The sequence below is a fragment of the Talpa occidentalis genome, unplaced genomic scaffold (genome assembly GCF_014898055.3).
Source record: "Talpa occidentalis isolate TD23 unplaced genomic scaffold, MPIMG_talOcc4v2.1 talOcc4.12, whole genome shotgun sequence".
Taxonomy (NCBI): Eukaryota; Metazoa; Chordata; class Mammalia; order Eulipotyphla; family Talpidae; genus Talpa; species Talpa occidentalis.
In genome coordinates, this window is record NW_023601212.1 from 78,003,486 (window position 1) to 78,029,723 (window position 26,238).

General features: G+C 56.0%; 1 protein-coding gene across 5 annotated transcripts in view; it reads right to left on the bottom strand.

Moving 5' to 3' along the window:
- Window positions 1–26,238, bottom strand: part of GTF2IRD1 (GTF2I repeat domain containing 1) — a 96,373-nt gene that overhangs the window by 46,318 nt on the left and 23,817 nt on the right. For 4 of the 5 annotated variants that reach the window (XM_037506805.2, XM_037506804.2, XM_037506803.2 and 1 more), the window contains exons 2-9: window positions 17,657–17,785; window positions 15,061–15,202; window positions 12,512–12,667; window positions 10,601–10,784; window positions 9,689–9,996; window positions 8,617–8,706; window positions 6,700–6,783; window positions 3,236–3,419 (exon numbers count right to left, since the gene is read on the bottom strand). In XM_037506805.2, the coding sequence (XP_037362702.2) occupies window positions 3,236–3,419; window positions 6,700–6,783; window positions 8,617–8,706; window positions 9,689–9,996; window positions 10,601–10,784; window positions 12,512–12,667; window positions 15,061–15,202; window positions 17,657–17,779 (1,271 nt within the window). In that variant the 5' untranslated portion in view covers window positions 17,780–17,785. The remainder of the gene's footprint in view (window positions 1–3,235; window positions 3,420–6,699; window positions 6,784–8,616; window positions 8,707–9,688; window positions 9,997–10,600; window positions 10,785–12,511; window positions 12,668–15,060; window positions 15,203–17,656; window positions 17,786–26,238) is intronic. The other variant, XM_054693604.1, reaches the window with a different exon arrangement.

A 26,238-nucleotide genomic window follows, 5' to 3' on the forward strand; every position in this document is an offset into this window, starting at 1 on the left:
CCAAACAACTTCTCCAGTCAGGGAAGGCAGGGGCTGGGTCCTGGGTGGTCCTGCAGAGTCCAACCTGCTCATCGGGATGCCCCAGGAGCCTCCTGAGCTCTCCACCTGAGCTCCTTGGCCACAGCTGGGGATGACTCACTCCCCTTCCCCTCCAGGGCCCTGCAGGCATTATCCAGTCTCATGTGCCCCAGTGACAGATGTGGGCAGAGGTTTGCGCCCAAGACCTCTGTTGACTGCACAGCCAGGCCTGTCACTAGCCACAGGGTGACAGGACCTCTGTCATGAGTATCTCAGAAACCAAGGGGACCTACACAGGGTAGGGGTTGGGAAAGGCTTTAGGGAGGAGGGGACGGTGAATTTAGGGTGCCTGAGAGAGTATCCAGGTAATGGCGTGGGTGGGGTTGGAGGCAGGGCTGGCTGGGGGCTCCACCTGGCTAACTGGGGGTATCCCCTGGGAGGTTAACAGTCCTCAGCATGGTATTCAGAATGAGGAGTCTTCCCTGTAGGCACCGGGGAGTCCCTGATGAGCATGGTGTGCCCAGATCACTCTATCATCACACAGAGGTAGATTGGGGAGACCTCCCAGTTATCCAGATAAGACTTAGAAGCCTGGGCCAGGAAATTGGGGATGGAGCTGGGACCACGAGCTGCTGCCTCCTGGGCTGTTCTTCCTGTTTTACCCTCAAGTCCCACCAGGGTAGTACCCAGCAGGGTGGGGAGCCTCAAGCCGCTCATGCGGGGGCAGCAAAGCCGATGTGCTGTGGAGCAGCTGGACGAGGGGACAGGCCTCAGTCACTAAACAGGTTCCAGAGGTGACAGGAGACCAATGAAGGGATGTTCGGATATAGGGGCCAAGCAATGCCCAACAGGCCCAGTGGGAAATTCAGAGAGGCCTAACAAGTGGCAGCAGCACAGTTTGGGTCACCAGGGAAGAGAGACCCCAAAGTGTGACTTCCTATTCTCATTCTTAGAGTGCCCCTAGCTCCCCTACTATTCCAGGAGGCCCAGGCTGCCATGGGGAGTCATTCTGGGGAACAGTGGCTTCCCTTCTGATGCCTGCTTCCTCAGTCCCACGCAGTGACTGGGAGGCTGCCAGCATCGACTGTGGTTTCATTATTGAAAGCTTTATGTGTGTATCAGCGAGCAGGGACAGGGGCTCGACACAGCACCGTGACTGGTTCCTGGGGAGGAGTTGGGGGCCAGAGGACAGGGAGGTCTGATGTTCCAAGACTATGACAGCCCCCCTCAAAGGGCTGCCAGGTATGGAAGGCCCCCTTGAAGGGCATGACCAAGGGTGTCACTATCGATCTCACAACAAACCAGAGTTCTAGGATTCCTCCCCCACCATACGCTTCCCTCCTAAGTTCTGCCCCTGTGGCGTGAACTCAGATCCTCTCCCACTGGGCTTGTGTCCTGGTAGGAAGGCGGGATTTAGAGGCCAGAGCTGGGGGGGGTGGTCTGGGACCCGGGGAGCCCCATAATACCAATAACAGGGAAGGCAGCAGGAGTTCTGCTTGCACCTGCCCAGAGGAGGCGTGGGCTGCCCTCACCACCCCATCCCCCCACCCCAAGGCAGGGCAGTGAAGGGCTCTGAGCAGAACCCACAGTCAGCTGTCAGGGCTTGAGTGCCCATCCTCTGGCCACTCCTCACAGTCTCTTGTTGGAGACTCCTCGCCCTCTAAGTGGGGATCCCCGCAGGCCTCTTTCTCTTTCTCTGTGATCCTTCTCTGGCCCATGCTGACAACTCTGATTTTTATCTGTACTTTATCTCCAATGCAGCCCTCTCTCTGGAACCTCAGACATCTCAACTGGACCTCTGAGAATTCCACCTCCTGAGCATGTCCAAGTTAACACATGCGAGGCAAACTCATACCCAGACCTGCTTCCCCCAGTTGCAGTCAGAAGCGTGGGGTGCATCTTGCCTCCTGATGGCTCTCCCTGCCTCTACATCTCACCCACCGACAAATCCTATCATGGCTTAGTCTATCCCAAATCCAGCCCACTGCTGCAGCCGCATGGGCCTCCCCAATTCTGCTCTTGGCTCCCTGGAGTCCACTCTTCCCCAGCAGCCAGAGGGACTGTCAGATCCCTCTCCGCAGAGGTCGCTCCTTTGCTCCAGAAAAACTCTGTGATCTCAGTCAACTTCCAGTCTCTGCTCATGTCCCAGCCTCCTCACATCCTGTGTGTGTGTGTGTGTCTGTGTGTCTGTGTGTGTGTTGGGAGTGTCTGGGCTGTCCACTGACATTAGCCCTTCCATCAGACAGTGCCCAGTTGAGTGCAGGTACCCCTTCCAATCTCCCAGCTCTGCCTTAGCAAATGGGACCTCTCAGAGGCTCCTGATCACCCTGAATAGGTCTCCTCCTCTCTCCCATTACCCCATTTATTTCCTAAGCTCTACCAAGTCAAAAGGCTGGAGGAGCATTCGTTCATTCACGCCTTCATTCTACACATGCATGGTGGGTGTCTCCTACACAGCAGAGGGTGCTTAGGTGCTGGGGATTCAGCAATGAACAAAACACCTCCCTAAGTCCTTGCTTACAGCCAGTGGCAACTAACTAGCACCAGGCAGGTAAACACAGAACACAAAGGAGAGCGCCCCAGGGGCCTTCAGGCACAGAGGCCTGGGAGGTAGACCGTGCAGTGCTGCCTGAGGCAGGGTCTGGATGACATGGCCTCTGGCCACCCTTGGTCTCCAACCCTTTAGGGAAGGGCTGGAGCTTTCTTGGCAGAGTCTAGACAGCTATGAGGGCAAACTCCCAGCAGCAGGCAGGGAAGTAAGGGAGGTTGCTGTTCTGGCGTCCATGGACCCCTGCCCCCACCCACCCACACTGGCACCAGAGGAAACAGGTGCCTGCAAAGACAGGAGACAGTCAACTACAGCTGGCAGGGCAGCACAGAAGGGGAGGAGCAGACATAGCCCTGCCTGAGCTCAGGTGGGCTGCCCTTTGGAGGCAGGTAAGTTCAAAGGCCTCAGGTCTTTATGGGGAGGAAAACCCTCCTTATTAGGAACCTACCAAGTGCCCCTCAAGCCAGGGACGGTGCCTTCGCTTTCCACGCAAACTGTGGAAGAGGCCAGGAAGAAGGCCATGCAGTTCTGAGGTCAAGGAACCTGAATCTCTCCCAGACGTACCTGATTCTACCTGTGAAGTCACAGAACACCTTCCCGCCACCCCTGCCCCATCACTCCCTCCTGAGGGCCCTCCCAACACCCTGGTTCCCCAAGCCCAGGCAGTACCGTTTAATGATGAAGTGGATGCCATGCCGTTCCTCCAGGATCCGCTTCAGCTTGGGGACCCCGTAGGTGCAGGGGCGTTTGAAGGGGATTTTGTCCGGGATGCCCACGATTTCCACAGCTTCTGGGTCACAGGCGATCTTCCTATAGGGGACGGGGACCATGTGGTCCAGGCCCAGAGCTTCCGCTAGAAGGGCAACAGTAAGGCTGAGATAGAGGCTGCAGGACATGTGGGGTCCCAGGGCAGCAGAAAATGCTTACGTCCCTGGCACCACTCAGGCTGCACAGTGGCCTGGGGATCTTGCTGAGACGTTCAGTCATGTCACTGCTCTCTTAGAAAATGCCCATGACTCCTACCTCACAGGTAGTCCCATCCTACTGTGGCCTATGAGGCCCTATGTGGCCAGCACCCTATCACCTTATCTCCCACCTCTCCCCACCCTGCTTGCTCACCCCAGCCTCTCCATCCCCCCTTGCACTCCTAACACATCAGGCACAAACCTACCCCAGGGCCTTTGCACTTGCTCTTTCATCTGCTGAGAAACTTCCCCAGATACCTACACACGTCCCTTCTTCCCTCTCCCCACTCCAGCGTCTGCTCAAATGTCACTTCATCAGCCTCCTGAGCCTACCCTGCTTTATTATCCCACATTTATCAGGATCAGACATTGCACCATGTATACATTCATCTACATGTTGTTTTCTGGCTGGAATGTAAGCCCACAGGAGCAGGGAGGGTGTTGGTTCACATCCCATCACTGGGCTCTACAGGCTGCTCAGAAGGTAGCTGCCCCTGCATGGTCGGTGAATGAATGACTGGCTGAAGGAAACCCCCAGGCTCCAGGCAGATCTTGGTGGGGTCTTGGGGCTACCCAGGTGTGCCCATTCCTCCAGGGAGGAGCTCACACTCCTCACTCATCAGTGACATAAATGAGACATTGGCCGGAAGCTGGCAGCTGGTCCAAAAGCAAGTAGATGAAATCCGGGCTCATGAAGTGGCAGCTTGTGCTTTTCTTCCAGCCCATTAGGTTTGGTCCTGTGCCATTTCAGACATTCACATCTTTATCCATTCATTCGTTCATTCACAAAATACTCTGTGAGTACCTACTCTGTGTGCTTGAGACCAGATGGTGCTTTCCTGGGTCCCCAAGCTCCTCAAGGTCTGGGAGGCCTCAGGAGGTGAGCTGGGCTAGGTTTCCACTTCACTCCTGCCTCATCACCCTGTCTTCTTCCAAGTGTCCTATGTCTCCTTACTGCCCCGCAGGTGCCCCCCATCCTGGCCTGTTCCTCTGACCACACCATGCTTTGTGTCCTGACCAGTGCTGGCCCAGAGCTAGAGCCCTCCAGCCCCTCCCTGACACCAGGGCAGAGCAGTCCCGGCTTCCCTGGCGCATCGTTGACTGTTTCCTGTTAACGTGGCCCAGGTCTGCGCTGGCAGCTTTGGCAGTCATATCCCACTGTGAAGTCACACTTAGTTCGTTGTCAAATTAAACTCTTGAAATCTCCACAGCTGTCAAACCACAAGCCAGCCCTCCCCCAGCCCCTGTATCACCAGCCACCCTTCCCACCCCAAGCACTTGTGCTGCGTGAGTTCTTTGAGTCTATGAATTCGCCACCACCCAGGCTCATCGGATTTGCTGAGACTGTCTTTTCAGTGATAAGGGGACAGAAGGGATGGGAGGACAGCCCTGCCAGGCCTCAGCGTTGCCCACTGGAGGGGGCTGCCTGCATGCAGAGTGTCAGGCTCATCCTAGATCTTCAGTTTAGTTTCAACTCCTTTCCAAGTGAGTGTTCCTAAGGCTCTCTGAAGGCTGGGCTTCCCCCTATTTCTTTTCTGCTTTTTCTCTATACACCCCCAGCCCCATTGCTGGCCCGCTTCACCCAGAGCTGGTGGCTGAAAGGACAGAACTAGGAGAAAGATCTGCTCATCCAGGGCCTGCGGGATGCCTGGGGCTGCTAGACCTGTCCCCACCCTTCTCCCCAGGGTAGCTGAAGGGAAAGCTCCAAGGGGGCCCTGAAGAGGGGCAAGGCACAACTGTTCCAAGCCCTGGAAGGGCCCAAATGCTGACATCCAAAAAAGGCTCAGCATTCTAGAAACATCCAAATTAAGCAACAGGCCGTAAGACTGGAGGCTGCCTAGGTCTCACCCACAGCCAGCTGGGTGGAACCCTCCAAGGCAGACAAAGTCAGCCTACCTGAGCTCCCTGCCCTACTGCCCATTGATCATCCTGGTTGGCCAGAGGCATTTGGGCAACTCCAGACTCTTTACTAAGGCCTAGAGAGCCTGGCTTAGTCCCACCCCAGCCCACAAAGCCCAGTCTGCTAGGTGCACATGCCTAGGACTCCCCAGCACAGTCATAGGGCACCTCCGCCATGAAGGCACCCCTGAATCACCCCGCCAGACAAGACCTCCAAAAGCCTCAAGCATTCCCTCCAAGGGTCCAAGCCCTGTACAATACTACATACGGAAACATGTAGGCCGTGTGCTGCTGTGCACTGCTGAGGACACATCTGCAGGAGCACCTTGCAACCAGGGTCAGCCTGAGTATCTGGTACAAGCAAGGCTGAGGAGTATGCTCACCAGTGATGGTGAGAGGCAGGAAGGGAGGAGGGCAAGCCTGATGTGTGATACAACAAGTGTATCGATCTTCTCTCTTTCTCCCCAGTTCTGGGCACAAGAGCACCTGGACCCTTGGAATTTCCTGAGCGATAGCAGTGAGAAGGGTATCTCTTCTTACTCACAACTAGCCCCTTTCAACCTGAGTTTAAGTTAATGTGGCAACTCTATGGACCCCTAGATAGCTTCAGGATGGGGGCTGGCTTGTCTGTGAGAAGGGCCCCACACCCGTCTCAGGTACCACCTGTGTTTGCTGTCCAGGGTGGGGTGGGCTCTGCTCTGAGCCCGGCTGTCCTGGGTGCCAGGGATACTGGCTGTCCTGGGCCTCACAGGGACAATACAGAAAAGGTGTGTGAAGCGCTCTGGGTATACTAGAGAGGAAACCATCGGGGCTGGGGAACCCAGCTGGCTCAGGCTGAGTCACTAAGAACAAGTGCAAGGGTGCCCCTAAAAGATGGAAAGGGCATGCCAGGTGAGGGCACAGCATGGGCAAAGGCAAGGAGGCAGGAACTGGCATGGGGCAGAGGGTCACCTGTGAGCACATGAGGCTCACAGCCATTTTCTGGGCCCTCTGGCTGGTCTCCCAGATGGCAATCTGCCCCCAACCTGCCAGCCTCCTTCAGGTGAATCAAGGTCTGGGGCTCTGCCATCAGCCCGCCGCCCAGAGAATCTGGAAGGGAAATATTGACATAACCACCCCCTACCCAGACAGGAGATGACATTAGCATTGACGGCGCGCGGGTGCCAACATATGGCTCCCGCTGTCATGTTAGGGAACACAAGTGATTGCCACGTAATGAGATGCTCAACACGCTGTGGGGCCACACGGCGGGCGCCGCCGCCCACTCACCATATCTGCTGTTAAACAGGATCTGCACGCACTCCCGGAGCGTGTTGATGTCCTCGGTTTCCTTTATGAAGGCGTCCCACTTCTCTATCAAAACACAGGAGGTACAAGTGAGGGCCAGTTGGAGCAGGGACCCCACGTCCTGGCTGCCTCATGAGGAGGCCCCGGCTCCCTGCTGCCCTGTGGGCCCTCTCCGCTGGGGCCTTGCCCCAGAGACAGCCAAGCTCCCTCCCCAGGAGCACCTGGCTTCCTCCAGAGACCAGACCAGCCCTTCCACCTGTTCCCACCTTTAACCCTGATGTCCCAGGCCTCACCAGGAAGCAGCACTACAGAAATCGAGGGTACTGTGATGGAGCCCCCACCGCCCTGATTTCTCACCTCTGCCCTCCACCGCGGGCGGTGGATACTGTGCAGACCTCAGCCTGTGCACCCTGCAGACCATCCTCCCCTGAGGAAGATAAGGCCTTGACCTTGAAGACAGCCCTCACGCCTCTTACATCTGGAAACCCACCCAGCCTTGGCCCTGTCAGCTTCCCCCAAACCCTCAGTCCTGCTGGCCTCTTCCATAAAACCAAAGTTTCTGCCTTAATTCACTATCAGTAACAAGATGATCCACTGGTTCATTATGATTATAAAAGTAACACCTGTAATTTGTTGTGTTTACATACTTTATATCTATAATATCCTGTTTCATCTCTCACAATAACTTTTAAACAGTTATTTTTTTCCTTTTTTTTATATTAACATTTATCATTTTTTAAATTTTTTAGACAATATTTGCTTCCCCCCACCCCCTCAGATTGAGTCCCCATAGAATTTCCTTCCCCAAGGCACCCGTGCACCATCACCACAGTCCCCTGTGCTCCTCCCTCCTTCCCTCTCATCCCTCTCCCTCCTCCTTCCCTGCAGTATGTCTCTGTTTTATAACTGTCTTAAATATAGTTATTATTTCCATTTTGTAAATGGGAAAACCGAAGCTCAGTGAGGCGGAGCATCTTGCCACGCCACCCAGTTGCCACCCCTGAGATTGTGTTCCAGCCCCTGCTCTCATGGTATTGCACAATGTTGTTCCATCTGGAGATCCACAAAGGTCCTGTTCCCGCCAAGGATGGACCTTGTTTGAGCAGGTGGGGTATCTCCATGCTGATCCCAGGAGACTGGGTTTTCAGAGATCCTGTCACTGAAGATGAGACAGACCTCCACCAGCAGAGCTGCTACAAAGTCTACTTCATTCCTTTCTGGAATAAGTGAATTCCAAATTTTTCTGCTTTCAGTACTCTATGTGGTACTTTTAAAATGTGCCCACAGTTTCTTGATACTTCTTCCTTCATGAGGTGAGTTCAATTCCTCTTTCTCGCTTGGATTTTGGGCTGGATCAAGTTTCTCACTTCTAATGAGCAGAAGCAATGGTGATTTCTGAGAGAAGGGCCTAGAAGACATGTGGCTTCCTCCTCACTCGCTCTTGCATCACTAACTGTGGGAAACCAGACACCATATTGTGAGGACACTCAAGCAGCCCTGTAGAGGTCCATGTGATGAGAAGCAGATCTCCTGCCAACAGCCAGAGTTGCTTGGAAGTGGATCCTCCAGTCCCAGTCACGCCTTCAAGTGACCATACCCAGCTGACATTTGATTACAACCTCATGAGCGAGCCTGAGCCAGAAACATGTAGCTAAGCTGCTCCTGAATCCTGGCCCACAGAAACTGTGAGGTATAAATGCTTCATGGTATAAGCTAAGCTAGGGGCAATAAGTTACACAGCAAAACACAGCTGTTACACTCTGGTTTTACTCACAAGTCTCCTGAGCAGAACTGTTCTTCTCTCTCACCAAGACCCAGTACAAACATTTCCTTTTCAGTGAGCACCACCTCTAGCCCCGGTCCCCACTTGGATAGGTGCCACTGTGGGCGCTGACCTACCTGACTTGTCATGGACGATAGAGAAGAGAATGCGCTTAGAGGCATGGACGTTCTGAATGAGAGGCCCACCAGGTCCGGTGGGCTTCTGTCCTGGACAAGGGAGAAGAGAGATTAAGGTTCAAGGGGGGCTCCTAAGAGGGGGTCCCTAGTTCTGGTCCAGTCTTCCCTACTAGGGAGACACCAGAACTGAGCCCTGCGATCATGAACTCAGCAGATTTTCTGCCCGAAGCCTGAGACATTCTCTAGCGGTGTCTGCTTCCCCAGTAGCAGATCAAGGAAAGCAGGATGTCAGAGGTCACCTTTCACAACTGAGGACACTTGCTTTAGGTGTATAAGTCCCACCCCCTCTGAGCCCACATATCTGTGAAGGGCAGTACTTTTTTCTCCTCATAATAAAAAGCACCTACTTAGGTGCTTAAAAGCACCTACTATGTGCCAGGCATTGGACCTGGTGCTCTATATACAGCAATTTTCAACCTTGAGTACAAATGAAGCTTGGTGGATTTGTCAACATGCAGCATGATGGGCCTCAGCCCCAAAGCTTCAGATGCAGCAGGTCCTGGAAACATGCATTTCTAATATTCTCTATAATTTAATCTTCATTAACAGGCCGGAAAGGTAGGGAACCACTGTCTCTAAGCATGAGGAAACAGGCTTAGAAACAAGCTCCAAATACACAGCCACTAAGTAGAGAAGTAGGATATGAACCCAGGTCTTTCTCATACTGTTTGCTCTTTTATGCCTCTAGTACCCCTAATCCAGGCTGGGCTGCAGCAGGTGCTCAGTGGAAAAGTTAACATGTTTACTCCCTTCACAGACGTCACAGATTCTCTGGGAGTCCCTTCTGGTTTCTCCCTGTCCCAGGCAAAAGACAGGGCTCAGACTGCAGAATGGAGGCTCAGAACTTGACTATGTACAAGCCAGGACATCATCTTTCTGCCCTCCTTCACCCTGTCCCCACTTGCTTCCTTCAACCCAGGGAAGGCCTGAGGATCCCCCACCTGCCCTGGGATGGTGCCCTGCCACGGGTGACCAGTCCCTTCACTACCCTTGGGGGTCAGCAGCAGCTTACCACAGCAGTCGGGGAAGTCTTGGGCACCAGAGGCCTTGGGCTCAGGCCCAGCACGGCCTAGGCCTAGGTCGCTGGGAGCAAGTGGACAGGCGGGCGCCTCCTGCTTGAGCTCTCTCACGGTGTGATTGGGGAGTGCGGTGCTGTACAGGAAGCTGGCCATGGAGGATGTGGCAGTGGGCGGCAGGTCTTGGGCTGGGCCCTTGGGGGCCTGGCTGTGTAAGCCACAGTCCCGAGAGCCCTTGGCTATCAGGGAGACACCATTCAGCTCCACTAGGGCCTTTGAGTCCCGCCCGCCATCCTCGAGAGGCCTGGAAAAAGGAGGACATGGACGGTTCACACACCTGTCCTGCAGGTCACACCTCTTCCTCCACCCCTCCTCACCCTCCCCCACAAAACCCAACCGCCTGGAGGGACCTCCTCTTCTGGGCCTGCTTGCTGCCAGAGGGGCCTGAGCACTGAAGGGCAACACGAAGCCCTCAGTCTCGCTCCTGGAGGCCCCAGCAGTCAGGACCTGCCCAGCCCAGCTTCCACGACTGCATTTCCCACCAGTTCCTCATTTCCCCCAGTGACCCTTGATTCACAACCCAACAAGTACACACAGGTGATTCTCCACCTCCACCCTTTTGCAGGGCCATTCCTGACACCTCAAGTGCTGTTTGCTCAACCAAGGCTCTTCTGGTCTTTCTGCGACACAGAAGCCCCTGGAAAGACTTCCATGACTGAATGGCCTCCCGCAGATCATGCTCTATGACTGGGTTTTGTCTCACCTCCACCGTCAGACTGGGAGGTTTTAAAACCTGGGTCTCCCTGTGAAGCTTCCTCACCTCTAGGCAATAGGTGGCTGAGCCACCATGGAAGCAAATGGCCCTCCTGCTTGCCCTGGCCCAATCCTCGACTGCCAGCCTTACTCACCTCTTGAGCTTGAAGCGGATACGATGGCTGTGCTCCAGGATGGCCATGAGGGCCTTGGGGTCATACTCAGCAGGCCTCCGGAAGGCCAGGCCTTCAGGCAGCCCCTGCACAGCCAGCAGCCCTGGCTCTCTGAGCAGCCTCTCGTAGGGCAGTGGCACCACACTGGCCCTTCCCAGGGCCTCGCCTGTGGAGGGAGGAGGCCAAGGAGAGGGTCTAGTATGAGAGGGCAGCCAGGCAGGGGAGGGGGCCGGGTGTGCCCCACAGTCGGGGCCATGTTGAGGGACTCCCCTTGGTGCTGAGTTCCCAGGAAACTGGGCCCCCCAGGCCCCTAAACTGCAAACTTCATACTGAGTAACCCCTTACAGGTTGGGGGTGGGAGGGTGGGGATTGCAACAAGACCCCATTGTCTGCACTCTTGGGCCTGGACTCTCCCATCAAGAGGGTATCCTGCCTCCCCGGCCATTCTCTTCTCCACTCCTGGCAGGGCGTGTAGGGGAAAGCGGGGCCTGGGGTTGTGGGTAGGAAGTGAGAAGAGGAAGGGGTAAGGGGAGAAAGGAGGCCAGGAGAGAGACTGCAGGGACAAAGCCATAGGGAGGAGGGACGAGACCAGAGATTGAGAAGATGGTAAGAATGAGGGAGGGGGGGAGGGGGGGCTATCTGAGAGATGGTGGGGGGCCTAGGGTCAGGAGCTTTTGTTGTCCTTCCCACTCAGAAGCAGAAAGAGGCTCCTCAAAGGCAAAACCTTTGATTTTTGCCTCAGGTGGGTGAGAGGGGTGGGGGGGCTGGGGTTCTGTGTCCAAATCCAGTAACTGGCAGAAGTGTCTACAGTGACACAGCCAAGCGCCCCTGCCAGGTTGGCCAGCGAGCCCTCCCAGGGCCACGGGGTCCCCTAAACCCCAGTCAGCTTCTCCAGCCATCCAGACAACAACAGGAGTTCCCTCAAAGACCTCTGCTCCACAGAACCAAAAGCTCCAGGGAAAGGAATAAAGCAAGTCAGAAATAATGAGGTAGGACCCTTAGGGACCAAAGGGGCTTGCCCAAGGTCACCTAGAGAGTGTGAAAGTCACCACTGGATGGACCACGAGACCTGCAACCTAACGCTTCCCAAGGGAGGCCAGGACTCTTCCTCATTGCCCCGGCAGAAAGGACGTAGTCCACCAGTTAGCCTCACTCAGTCATTCATCAAACACCCTTTCTAAGCACCTGGTTTTGCTGAGGAGTGAACTGCAGGCTGGGGAGAGCAAAGAGGGCAGACTCAGTCCCTTGATCCTAGAGAACATCTGGGTCAGTGAGGGGACTGTGGGGTAGTGCCCGGCATGATCCTAACCCAAATTGGGGAAAGGATTCCTGGGGCCGGGCCTTACAGAATAATGTGGAATCCTCCAGACAGAGGAGAAAGCAATCCCAAAAGGCATAGTAGGGCGAAGGGGAGAAAATGTGAAATGAAGCCATTTCATGCTGGAGGGCAGGAAGTGAGATGGGTCAGCACAATTGGGGAGGGACTATGTGGAGAGCCTGAGGCACACTTAGAGTGACAGGGGTCCCCTAAGGCCTTGGAGGGAAAAGCGTCACAGTCAGACTCTGCTTTGGGAAGATGACCTTGGTCACAGTGCAAGTAGGGGCAGCAGAGGGCACCCGGCCTAGAAGCAGGAGACCAGGGAGACCGTAGGGTCATTTCTAGGCAAGAGGTGGCAGTGACCTGATCAGGGCAGTGGGACAGTGGCTCTGGAAACAGGGCTGGAAGACCCACTCCTGGGATGCAGGATGGGGGTGACTGGGGGAGCAATGCCCTATGTCATGAAGTTTTTGCCCAGGGCCTGTAATGGGGCAAGAGGTGGGGGCCTCCCCATCTGGTGGGGCTGGGGCTCCCACCCACCTGGGGGCCCCAAATGGAATGAGGAAGGATCTTACTATAAAGAACATCAAACACCTCCTCTACCATCTTCCGTAGAAGGTACACATCCGAGCCATGTTCCAGGGAAGATCGCGGGATGTTCCGGCCGCCACCCTCACCCCGCAGCACCTTCTTGGGGTGCTCTGCCTCCGGCTCCTTCCACGGGGGCCCTCCTGTGGGACACAGAGTAGGTGGGGCCATGGTGAGCACCTGTCATGTCACCTGCCCCTCAAAGCGGGCATGTCCTTGCCCTGTACTGGGCCCCGAGGAGGGCCAATGAATGAATCAATAATTAATAAGTAAGCAAGCCTCACCCCAAACAATCTGCCCAGGGCTGGTGCAGGGCATCTCAGAGTTCTCAGTGCCCAGGATAGGGTGTGGGTCTCAACCCTGGTCACCTCTACCTTGCTATGTGACCTTGGGCAAGTTCCTTCCCTCTCTGAGCCTTAGTCTGTGAGCTCTCACGGGAGGCCAGCCAGCCTGGCTCAGGATCGGGACTCAACAAATGTCCATTCCATCCACCCCTTTCTGTGTTCTGACACGAAAGCTGTCTTAATAAACCAAGTTGCTAGTTTATGCTGTGCAAAATGAGGAGATGACAGGGACTCCAGCAGAAGGCTAAGGGGCTGCAAGGAGGCAAGGTCATGCTAGGCTGGCCAGGGCAAGGCCACAGGGAGGGGAGCAGTCGGCAGGTTCTTGGGGAACATGCTAGAAACTGCATTGAAAAGGGGCCGAGAGATGGGTTGGGAGGCCACCTCCTAGCTTGGATCATGCTTTCCTCTGGGAATCTGTGAAGCTTGAAATAAACCAGCCGAGTTCCCGGTGCTATAAATAGTGGCTCTGCCTGGCTCCAAAAGGCCAGGTGCACCTTCCCCAGACCCCCCGAGACCCCAGCCTGTTGACCCCCCTGCCTTGCCAACTGGAGGCCACAGGACCGTGCACTGTCCACTTGACCCTGGAGCTCAGCCCCACCTGCCCCCCCTGACCTTGGAAAGGACACAGGCTCTGAGGAGTGAGTAGAAGACAGGCTGGTTGGGGAAGCAGCTGGACCCCAGGATTGACAAGTGCAGGGCCTGGGACAACCTTCCTTGAAATGGCTAGTGGTAAGGTCAGGCCGGGCTACAGGGCAAGTGCTAACAATGGTAATGACCACAGCATCTGCATTCACTGCGTGTGAAACAAGCACCGGCATGGTTCTAAGTATTAATCCCTTTAATCCTCAGAACCTCCCCTTCCACAGGCAAGGAGGTGAGGCCCAAGATGTGGCAGGTGGCAGAGCCAGGATGTGGCCCCAGGCCTCTGACTCCAAGGCCTGTGATTTTAACCCCCAGAGTCGCAGGTCATGGGCTGGAACTGAGAGGAGGGCTGGCCCTGACCCTGGAGGAACTCATCCCCAGAAAGGTGAAGCCCACCTTCCTCAGCAGCTCACTGCCAGCGGGGGCACTAGGTGGCAGATGGAAATTTAGAGCCCCGGAAGCTGGCTCAACATGGTGGGTGACCACAGCACAGGTCTAGGTGGAGGGGCAGTGTGGGGCCTGGGGTGGCAGGACTGGGAATCTGGAGACCAGGAAGGCATCTACCAGGCCAAAGAGAGAAGGAAGGACCTTCCAGATAGGGAACAAGGAAGGCGGAGCGAGAAGAGACACACGGGGCTGGCACTTCAGCACTGTGCAGCCTGGGGTGAGTGCAAGGGACGCCGGGAGGAGAGAATGCAGAGGTCAGCGGGGTCAGGAGGGGCCCCAGAGTTCAGGTAACCCCATGTAGCAACCATGACGTGGGGACTTTTGAATGACCTTTCTGCCTCAGGGTACCATGGTTGGTCTCTTCTGAGAGTGACCAGGACTCGCCGGCAGGCCTCCGGCAGAGGGGGTGGGGAGCATGCTGCACCTCCCTGGTTTTGAAAGGGTAGAGCAGAAAGAGCATGGATCTCAGAACCAGAGACCTGGCCTCAAACCCGCCTCCACCTGACTTGTCAGCCTCATCACTTGTGTGTCCCTGAGAAAGTGACTTGTGCTTACAGTGCCTCAGTTTCCCAATTATAACCCATGGGAGCTATTTCACGAGGTTGCTGGGAAGGTAAACAGCATCAGCACATGCCCGGCCACAGCATCGTTAACACTGTGTTTATCGAGTATTTCTTATGTGAGGATATGTCCTCAGCCACGTCCATGTGCTGCCTCCTAGGTTGCCATCAGGACAGTATTTGGCGTTGGAAATGGCGTGTGGCACACAGCGGGCACTCAACACATATTTGTTAAACAGATATACTGGGTTCTTTATCAGGGACACACAGGAACTGGGCTACAACTGGACCCCAATGTCCCCTGATATCTATGAGCAGGTGGGGTGGAGGGGTCTGGACTCAGTCTCTGTAGACTGAGGGGCTGCTGACTGATTCCCACAAAACTGCAGCCGACCCTGATAATGCCATGCTAGGAAGTTTGCACAACCTCCTCTGTCCAGTACAATGCGGGGCCACCCAGTGTTGTTCAAAGGACCCAGAGACAGGCCCCAGTTCCTGCCCTCGGGGACTTTGGGACCCTGCCCCAGAGCCCCAGGTACTCACGGCAGAACCTGAGGAAGTCTGATTGCAGCTCCTTCCGTGCATTCAGGAACATTCTCCCCTTCTCTGTGCCCACCACAAAGGCGCTCTCATCATGCACAGCAACACAGGCCACTTCTGCGTTCAGCTTGGACAGCGCTGAGCACTGTGTGGGGAGCAGGGTGTGTGAGTCAGGGGAAGCCCCCTCCCCAGCACACTCTGGGACACTGCCAGTGCCAGTTCTGGGGTTGAGTGTGAGCTCCTGGTGTCCGAGCTCTGCCAGCAGCTCCAGGGGAGGTCACCCCTCAATGTGCTCAGTCTCAGAATCTTCCGTGGGAACGAATGACCCCCCAGCCCCAACAAGTTTGGTCAAGGTGGGGGGAGAAGATAAGGTCATGGGGGTTGGAGGAAGCACAGGTACATGATCCCCTCCCATGTCCTCCCTGCTTTGGGTGGACTTCCTGTCTTAGGCCCAGGACCAACCCCAGGGTGCTCTCCAAGTCACGGACAAGTGCTGGACTTGGAGGAGGTGGGGTGAGCCTCAGGAGAACCAAGGCTCGGCCACATCCAGGCTGCAGCCCCACACCAGCCACTGCCTGCTGCAGGAACGGGGCAAGTCATGCCCTCTCCGGGCCTCAGTCTCCAAATGTGTAGAACCAGGACAAGCAGCCCTGCTCCCAGGGTTGCAACGGGCTTGGCTGTGGAGATTCAATGGGACTGTTGGAGGGAAAGCAGCTCTAACCCGGGACTTCCCAACAGGGGTACAGCAGAGAGGTTTCACAGCCCCAAGGAGAGGCTGGCAGGCCCAGTACAAAGACCTGAGCGCAGGGGGTCTGCAACCAAGACCACCAGGATCACAGCCTCTGACCTACATCACCAGGAAAACCTGTCTGCAACACTTGCGGCTTCTAGTCAGTGCCAGTGCCGGACAAATGCTGGTTTTATCTGAGTTAGGTAGCGCTCTGATAGTTGGGGAGGCTGCTTTCGAACCACGGCTCTGCTGCTGTGTGACCTAGTTCAGGATCCTCAGACTCTCTGGGCCATAATCATGCCTCTAAGCCAGCTCCAGTCGGAGTTGTTCTGGTGAGGACCCTGGGCCTCCTGTTGTGGTGGGGGTGGGGCAGGGGGAGTGTTCATTTCCTCTTCTCCAAGATTACAACAAAACCCTGCTCTCTCCTTTCCTGGCAATAATGCTGAACAGTCACAAACAAAAGTAACAGATGAATTCAATTGCTTCCAACATAGGAGTGGCTACTAGAGCTGCAGGAAATCCTTCATTGTGTGGTCACTTCTCAAATGAAGGAGCTGAGGCCACGGTGGGGATAAGCTTACCCAAAGGCACAGAGAATGAGGGCCATGAGGAAATGCTGGGAAAGGGGCTGAGACTTGGGGTTGGGGGTTATGAATGGACACACTTTAGCCCAACGCCCCTTATAGATTGCCTAAAGCCCTGGCCCTGGGTCCTGGAAGATGCCAGAACTAAGTCGCCACTCACCCCAAGAAGTGACACTGTCACCCATGAGGGTCACTCAGGAAACCCTTAAAGGGTCCCAGGCACAGGGGAGCCTGTTTTGTACATGCATCAGGATTGCTACAGGGTCATCGGCTCCCCCAGGAAGCCCTGAGGACCCCACTAGACCAGTGCTGTCCAAAACAACTTGCTACACTGCCCTGTCATGTGGCAACTAGCCACATCTGGCTACTGAGTGCCACTGAGCAACTCTACTATTTTGCTTAATTTTGACTTGTCACAATTTAAGTAGCACACATGGCTGTGGCTTTGGGGTTGCAGTCACTGTCAGTTAGCCTCCACCACAATAAGCTAGCACTGTGCAGGACACAGGCTGGGTCCTCTCCAGGGAGCTCACTCTGCACAGGGAAGGGACTGCACCAGCCAGCTTCCCCAGGTGCCTCCCACCTCAGGGCCAAACACCACCCAAACAGCCTCTGTTCTGCTTCCGGCAAGAACAGTCTAGAAGGAAGTCCTTTGTCCCTGGGGAATTATAGACTCTGCACCCAGGAATCCACTTTAAAAACTGGTCATGCTGTGTGACTTTAGGCAAGCCCCTGCTCTCTCTGAACTTCAAGTTTACTATCCTAAAATGGGGAGGGGGTACAGCTAACTGACACCAGACAGATTTTTTAATACCTGCCTACCTTCTATGACAGAAATTTCTCCCCTGAAAATGACAGTATTTTCTCATTTGGGGTAAACTGCCATAGGTTCAGGTATGCAGGCAAAAGAAACAGGGGCAATTGAGGGGCCGTTTCTCTCTCCCAGCCCCCAGATGCAGTCACAGTTCTTGCTTTAACATTGGGGTGACAGCTTTGTAAGGAATCGCTGTCCACATATTATCTACCAGGTAACCTGCTGGGAGGGAGACTTGTGACCATCCCAGGAACAGGTCTTGAATGGCAAGAGGTGACAAAGCAAGGATAGGGGGTGAGGAGATGAGGCAGCATCTAGTCCCAGGTTGGGTTTTTATACACTTGATCTCATTTAAACCTGCAGCCATTGTTGTAGATGGGGACACGGACACCCAGGCTGTGGGACTGGAGTTCCCATATCTGGCTGCAAAGGCCAGGCCCGCTCCCCCTCCCAGCAGGTGGGGGCACTCACCATGGAATCTAAGGCAGACACGAGGCTGGTGATGATCTCGTCCTTGCGGGCGAAGGCGGAGTTCCAGCGGTCAGGTCCGCAGCCATTGGCAGGGACGTCACAGCGCTTCCCCAGCAAGGCCATGGTCACCTGGAAGGAGGCGGCGGGTCTGGGCATGCGCTGCTAGCGTGCACCACAGGCCTGGCACACCTGGACCCTGGACTCTACTTCCAGGCGGGACAAGTCAGGCACTGGCCTGCCTTCACCAATGGGTCTAATGTGAATGATGGAATTAAAGCTTTAAAGCATCTGAATGCAAAGTCTACGATGGCCCGTACAGGTGTGGGCACAGACGCAAGATAACTGAGGGATGTGCTCCATGGCATGCCCCCAAGTCTGCCTGGTACCCCAACCAATTCTTCTCATACAGGCAGCTCCGGTCATGGCTCTCTCTTGCTCACACCCTCTGTAGCTTCCTCTTACCCTCATCAGCTCTTGATTCCTCAGCTTGGTCTTCAAGGTCCCTGTCTAGATTTCTGTCCTTTGCCCCAACTTCCCTTAACACTCCAGGTGTCATGAACCCCAAAAGTAACAACATCACCCAATTTCCACAGGTCTAATCCTCCTCGACCTGAGTGCCCTTCAAGGAGCCTTCAGCACCTACCGACTGTCCATTCAGCTTTAATTGTCGCCTCTGCTGGGAAGGTGCCCCTTCCCGCCCAGGCCTCCCACCTTTCCCCAAGTCCCTCCATACAATGCTGTATCAGGCCATGAGCTCCCTGGGCAAGGCCACCACCCTGAGGTCTCTGAAGCTCAGACTATCTCCTGGACTCAATCTCAGGGGTGCAGAAAGATACTAAGGGGCAGAGACAAGGATTTCTCCCAAGACAGGACTTTATCTCATGGTGCTCCTGGAGGACAGGGCTACATCCTCCCCCTTGTCAGGGCCCCTCATGCCAGGGTTTCCCCAGGCAGGAAACAGGCCTGCTGCCCCTGCACCAGCCAGCCCACCAAGGCCCTTGCTAGATGCAAAGATCAGTCTCCTTCAGCTCCCTCCCATCCCCCACCTCCTCTTCTGGCCCCAGGAATCAAGTCAGGGGGCCCACTTGCAAGCTGCTTCCCCAAGCCAGGACCTCCCTTGGAGGAGGCTCACCCGCCCAAGCAAAGGAGAGGACAGCGGTGACAGGTGGGGGCCCTCGGTGTCCTTCCTGGGCTCAGTCCCTTTAGCGCCCTAGGCCTGGGCCCCAGGCCGGTGCCCACAGTGAGACCAGTTTAGGGGGATGAGCAGCGGGCAGAGCTGCAGGCATCGGAGGGAGCCCGTGAACCCTACCCCTATAACCTCTGCAGATGGGGTGAAGGAGTGTGCACTCCTTTGAAGGGGTGCGGGGCACTGGGCAGACCGACAGTCCGGCTCGGTGCTTTTTTAAAGTGAGCCAAGGCCAGAGTGACTTCTGCCACTGCAGCGGCCCCTCAACCAGAGCTCAGTGAGGGTGGGGGCCGGTGTGCCTGGCATAGCTACACAACCGGGACCCAGCTCAGGGTCTGAGGTTCTGGAGGATGGACCAAGGCAGGGTGGTCCAAGCCACAGACCGTGGCCTTCTGGGGTGGTAAAAGTGACAAGACAGAAAGTGTCACACCTAACAAGGGGAGAAGTGTCCGCTCCAGTCATGAAAATGTTCAAAGGCATGAGGGATGCACCGGAGCATGGCTTGGCCTTCGTCCTGGCCAAGCCTGCTCTTTGGTTGTGGATAAACATTGATTTTAACAAAAGGCTAGTCAGCAGTCGGCTGAAATGTGCACTGGGTTTAATTCTAGATATTTATAAAATGTATTTCCTCCCCCCAGGTTGCATTTTTATAGACGTCTGAAATCTGCAGCATTAAGGGAAGCTGAGGGCATGGCAGGCCATGGGGCAGCCGGCGGCCACGGCCACAGCCTTCTGTGGCATGAAGCCCACTCAAGGGTCTGCCCTGTGACTAGCTCCACAGAAGACCCAGCCAAGGGGGTTGCCCATCCACCACCCCCTGCCCACCAGTCCCTTGAGCCATTCCCAGAACGGTCTTGGGCAGCCAGCCTCCCAGCTGCTGGAGTCCAAATCAAATCAGGGCGAAGCAGGAGGCACCAGACGCGCTTGGGCCCTGGCCTCCCGGCCATCCCAGACGGCCGCCGCTCCTTCCGGCAAAGGCCCTAATCCATTTAGAAAGGAACCAGGGCCTCGGGGAGGGAGACAGGGAGGGGGAAGGGGGCTGTGCTGTGGGCCATCCTTGCACTTCTGGCCCTGGCCATCTGGACACCCAGGACGCTCTTTCCTGAGCCCGAGCCCAAGCCCAAGAGGTGGAGAGAAGACCCTCCTTGGAACCCCTGGAGCCTCTGAGAGAAGGGCAGATTCCTCAGGGCTGGAGCTATAGCAGTTGGGATAGAGGGCCAAGGGCCATGTACAGGATGAGACCCAGGCCTGCCAGGACCCACGGGGTCAGCCAACTAAACCTTGAGTTTTCTTATTTGTAAAGTGGGGCTCATTCTAAACTGGAAAAGAAGAGAAAATAAACCAAAATAAACCGAAAAACTCATTAGAAAACATGATGCACGCTAGGCAGTTAACCAGGAGGCAAGTGCCGACGCAGAAGAGAAGCTCCTGGGGGAGAATGGGGAAGAGGGGCAGGGGTGTCATCATCATGCACTGGGCACTGGACAACAGGGGTGTGGCTCAGGGGTTGTGGCTGTGCCATGTGCTGCTCTTTGGCACCAGGAGAGGCCATCAGAGGTGACACTACAGGTGACAGGTGACTGGCCCTGACCTGGTTCCTAACCCGAGGCACAAGTGGTCAGGAAGCGCTCAGAGACAAGGGACTTCTAGTCACCCCCAGTTCCTGGGTGAGCTAGGTCTGCAAGGGCTGAGGAAGGCAGGGAGGCCGCAAGCAGCTCTGCTCTCCTCAGACTCCTGCCAAGGCTGCCAGGATGCCACGTATCTGGTTTTCCTCCCACGTCCTGGCCACTCGGCCTCCTGGCACTACTTGGTAAGGCTGGAGGGCTAGGACTTGGTCCTCTCCAACTCCCTCCCTCCCTGCTGGGCAATCGCTGGGCTCTAGACACCCTGTATGCTGGTGACAGTTCTCTGTCTCAAGCCCCGAGCCCCCTCCTTCACATCTCTTCAGCGTCCAACAGTAATCGAATGGGACACAGTCTCAAACTGCCCGCTCAGATCTGCCCCTCCCTCCCTTTGCCATTGGCCCAGGTGCTCAGGCCGAAACCAAGGGCTTACCCCCACCCTCCCCATCCCCCCTCACTTCAGAAACAACTGGGGTGGATCCTGGTCGCTTGGCTCCAGAAGGCACCCACATCTGTCTGGGTCTCTCCATCACTAAAGCCACTGCCCTGACGTGGCAACAACCTCCTCACGGACCTCTCAGTGTTCTTGCCCCTGAGATCCCTCCTGCAAACAGCAGCCACGTAAGTGTCCTGTTGCTCTCCTGCTTAGAATCTTCTGGAGGTTCTCAGCTGTGTGCAGAAGGGAAGCAACACCTCCCAGTGTTGCAGGCGCCCCGGCCTGCTCTGGTCCCCTTGCATGGCTCCAGCCACACTGCCCTCGCCCCTAAACACACCTCGCGTGTGCCACTGGGGCTTGGATTCTCCTTTCCTCCCATGTAGAAGGTGCTTCCAGATCTCCATCTCCTCCCACCCTCACACTCGCTCCCCAGCTCCTTTCCCCCACAGGACCTGTTGCAACGGACATGACTTGTTCACGCCCTTCCCACTAGGCGTGAGCTCTGGAGGCCAGCGGTCTGCGGGCCCACCGACTCCCACTGCCCCCTGGGCCGGCCTGGGTCTTCATGGGCATTCCACACACATTCTGGGAACCAGCCAGTGTGGAATGGCCGTTTCGGGAGGGAGGTGGGACACTTGCCGGGCTGGCTCTCAAAAAAAAAAAAAAATGCCAGAGGCCGCCTCTGGACGTGTTTGGCTCACCCATGAGTCGCAGCCCAGAAATGGAAAGTGAGGGAGGCTGCAGGGCCAGAGGGTGTCCTGGAAAGGTGTGCCTCCGGGGCGGGGGCTCGGCACCCCCTGGGCAGGGTCCCATTCTCAAGTGCATGACTGCCAGGCTACATGCAGAGGTGGGAAGGGATTTGCCCAAGACCCGAACCTATGGTGCTGGGGCATGAGGTCTTTTCCTGTGGACATGCTGGAAGGGGAGCGGGGGAGACTGTGCTCCACATGCTTGCCAAGATGTGGGGACAGAAAGACCAGCAGAAGGGGCGCACAGCCAATGAGGGCGAGGCTGGCCACTTGCCCTGGGGTTTGCCAGTGACTTTCCTGGATTGAGCACAGGAAGGCTCCAGCCTGGGAACCCCTCAGTTCCAGAGAAGCTGAATGGTTGGTCACCCCATGACACGGGATCATTGGTCCAAGAGTCCCTTTTAGCCACCGAGAACAGGACAGACACCAGCAAGGAAGATGAAGCAGGGGACGAGGGCCTGCCTTTGGGTCTAATATACTCAACTTCACCTAATAAAGTGACAGATGGACTCCGGAGGGAGGGGACAAAGGGGGGCAGCAGGGTGGCTTTGTCCAGATTTTAAGAAGGGAAGAAAGCCATTCTTGTGACCTGTGTGGGGTCAGGTGTGGACCAAGGGAACAGCTGTGTTATGAAGGCCCCAAAAGCAGAACTGGGGCAGGTGGAGGGAAGATGCTGGGTCCTGGTCTGTGGTCACTGCCATGTGACACCTGCGCATCTGTGGGTGAAGCCGGCGGGTAGCTTGGCTGCTGCCCACAGCTGCCAGTCCAGCTCCCAGCTTTCTGGACCCCACCCCAGCAACCCCAAGATGACAGCTCTGCGGGGTGTGGGGCGGTGGGGGGGGAGCAGACACTGTATTTTTTAAGTTCCCAGGGGATTCAGCCTGATGATGATTCAGTTGGGACATTTCTCCAACATCCTCTAAGCAACTCAGCTTTTCCTGCCTGCCACCAGCCTCCCGCCCTGGCCTGGGATTCCAGGCCTAGATGGTGGCCACTGCAAGTTGGAGCCAGCTCAGCCCAGTGTTTTGTGTCCCCACCTGAGTCACCGCTGCCCCACCTCAAGGCACACCTGCCTCCAGAGGAGAAGGTGCCATGAATTGGGCCAGAAAGTCTACTCCAACCTAGGGCAGGGTGAGGACCAAGGCGCTAGCACTTTGGCTGAGGCTTTCAATCCCAAATACCCTGCACTGGGCGCTCTGGGCCAGCTGGGAGCTGGGAAGTGTCCGGTGTCCGTCCTTTCCATTCCCCAGGGTGTGGACGGATGCCTGGAGACAGGGGCTTGCTCCACTGGGTACCTGTGGTGCTTGGCCAGGGCAAAAGTGAATGGGGCTGAAGGAATGGGAGGTGGGGGCAGAATATCAGGGCTGCAGACCCACTTCCAGCACAGACCATTCGAGAACTCCCCACCTCCCACCACCCCAGATGCTCCCTTCATCCAAGGGTTCAGTATCCCACACCCCCTCCCTCCCCTACCAATATCACGTTTCCAGCTCCTCTTCCTTTATCTCCTAGGTTGAAGAGCCACTCTCATGCCCACAGGCTACCCACAATACCCTCATGCAAGGCCCCTAGGAAGCTGCTGCCCCCAAGCACAAGCACTGTCACCTCTGTCCTGGGAGTGAGGCAAGATGGGTAGGAGCCCATTTTAAGGGGGAAGAAGCCAAAAGCATGAGGCAGGACATTTTTATTCAAAATGAACAGGCAAGACCGCTAGTTCACAGGAACAGGGCTATGGTGGAGCCCAGGTGTGCTGACAGGCCCGGGGCTGGCCATGCTCCTGGCTGGAGGCAGGGAGGGACTGAGGCACACTTTAGCCTTTGGTGACAGGAGTCCACGGTGTTCACTGTCCACACCATGAGCCCTTGAATTTGGAGCCCCACCCAGAGGACACTCAAAGGCATCTAGAGTCAAAGAGTGAGTGTAAAAAGAATGCCGTGTCAGGCCACCTGAAGCAGAGGGACAGTAAGGGAAGGGGTAAGGAGTACAGGGCCATGTCCCAGTGCCAGGACGTTAGGCCCCTAATATATGGTTAATTCTCACAACCACCCTCATTTTGTAGATAAGGATTTCAAGGCAGGAGGACCCTGTCCAAAGGCCCCAGAGCTGGGAGGTGGCAAAGTCAGAAACTGAGCTCACATCACAAACTGAAACCGGGTTCTGGCCACTCCAAGACGTAGCTTCAGCCTGCTTCCTCTGGAATCCCCACACATTAGTGGGCAGGGTCCCTGGCAGAGCTGGGAGTTCACTCTGAGTTCTGTTTCCCTATCTCTGGGGCTCAAGAGAGGTGCAAGTCAGCAGAGTGAGGGTGGGGGCTGGGAGGGTGTGGGTTGGGAGGCTGAGGGGTTGGAAGGGGGTGGGGGTGACAGTGTGTCGCCTTCCTGGGCTGTCACAGAACCCAGGACCACCTTTGGCAGATGCTTTTCCTGGCCAATGGTCCAGCTGGGAAGCCAGGTCCCCCACCTTTTTCTCCTCACATCTCCCCAGGCTTGAAAAGTGTGAACTTAAAGAAGCAGGAGAAAGAACGAGCATCTGAGTGTGTTGGGGTATCTGTGTGGTGGCATGAGCATCTGGGAGGGTGAGTGTGCACGTGTGGATGTGAGCTATGATGAAAAGAATGTGAAGACAGAGAGTGCGGCTCCACACACAGCAAGAGCAGCCTCGGGCCAGAGGGAGGTGAGCAGCCGGGCCCCTCCAGGCTGGGGAGGGTCCCTGTCCCCACTGGCTGAGGATGGAACCAAGAAACAAAGCTGCTAATTCTCCTACAACCAACATATCTAGGGGGTGGGGAAGGGGCACCCGCAGGCAGGGTCAGCCCAGCCTCCTCCACGTGCCAGCACGCCCAGGGCCCTCCAAATCCAGGTTACATGTGTTAGGTACGCCTCCTGCCTCCCTCCTCCACACATTTGTTGAACCCCAGTGGCTACCATGGGTGCTCATCAGCCTCCAGACAGGCCACACAGGGACAGAGCTCACCACCAGCTGGCCAGCTGCGGCCAGTCTTGAGGCCATGAGCTTGCAGAAGGGGGAGGGTCAGCCTGCAAGAGCTGGCAGAACTGGAGGCCGGGCTGCCTGTGGAGGGGCCTCCGGGTCACTGCTTCCTTGGCCTCCCTTCACCCCAACCCACTAACTCAATACCTCCTGGAAATGACTTAGCACTCTCCTTGCCCTCCTAGAGTTCCCAGGGCCAGCGCATCCATAGAGAATCATGGGACATGAAATGAGGGCAAGTGGGGGACTTACCCAGGAACAGAGCTCCGGGGAAATGGCTGCCCCCCCTTTTTATTTCAACATTTTATTAAGCTTTGTTCAAGTAGGGGTCTCCCAATGTTTCCCTGAGTTGATGACTGCTGCGAGGGGTTTTGATGGGTGATTAGGAGTTCTTTGGGAGCACAAGGAGGAGGAGGATATTGCATTTCTGAGAGAGGCCCAGGAGGAAGTCTTGCTTGGAGATATACAACCTTCATGCACAAGTAACAGGAGATATCAGACCTCCCTGCGTGTCCGCTCCAGGGTGTCAACCCGAAGATTAGAGTGGATGCTCAGTGGCTTGGAGTGGGTAAGGAGGTGGAGATGGAGGGTGTCACGGATAAAGAGGATAGTGTGAGCACCAGAATCACAAATACACGTCTACCTAAGCATGCACACTGCATACCAAGTGTACTAATGTGTTCCTGGGGCCAACACACTCATCTGACAGCAAGGGGACACTCATGGAGAAGCTACCAACCCAAGCCCAGAGGCAGGCAGTAGGACCCTGGCCCCAGCAGTGCTGGGCAGAGAGGGACAGGACACAGGCCTTGGCTTCACGGGTCACAGGCCATCGATGTAACACAGTGAGCTGATCCCGTCCTGTTTCCAGCCTCACTTGGGTATCCACTGCCTCCCCTCCAGCTCCAGTGCCTCGAGACCTCCCCTGCAGGACCTCTCCTGGACACCTTCCTCTGGCTTCTGGACCTTAGCACCTCTGTGTCTTTTTTAAGAGGATCACTCTTAGCTGGGGTTGGGCATGTGGGAATCTCCTGTACTGACCCTCCAGGCTGGCCTGTTGTTCCACAAATCCTTCCTTTCTCCCCTAAAACTTTTCCTCTGTCAAAATGCAGCATGGGTAGCCCCCCTGATACTGCCAGCTCCTGGGCCCACTTTCTCTGTGTCCCTCGGCCTGCTGAGGACCAGTCTGGTACACATAATTGGGCCTGAACTCTCCAAGGAGAGGGGTTGTTTAACAGGTTTGGAAAAATCAGGAGACATGGAGAAGGTGGGGAGGGAGGAGGGAGCACTTGTACAGAGGGGGCAGCATGGGCAAAGGCAGCATGAGGTTCCATCCTCAGCCAGTGGGGACAGGGACCCTCCCCAGCCTGGAGGGGCCTGGCTGCTCACCTCCCTCTGTCCCCAAGCACAAGCACTGTCACCTCTGTCCTGGGAGTGAGGCAAGATGGGTAGGAGCCCGTTTTAAGGGGGAAGAAGCCAAAATTATGAGGCAGGACATTTTTATTCAAAATGAGCAGGCAAGACTGGTAGTTCACAGGAACAGGGCTAATGGTGGAGCCCAGGTGTGCTGACAGGCCTGGGGTACAAGTGACCATGTGCAG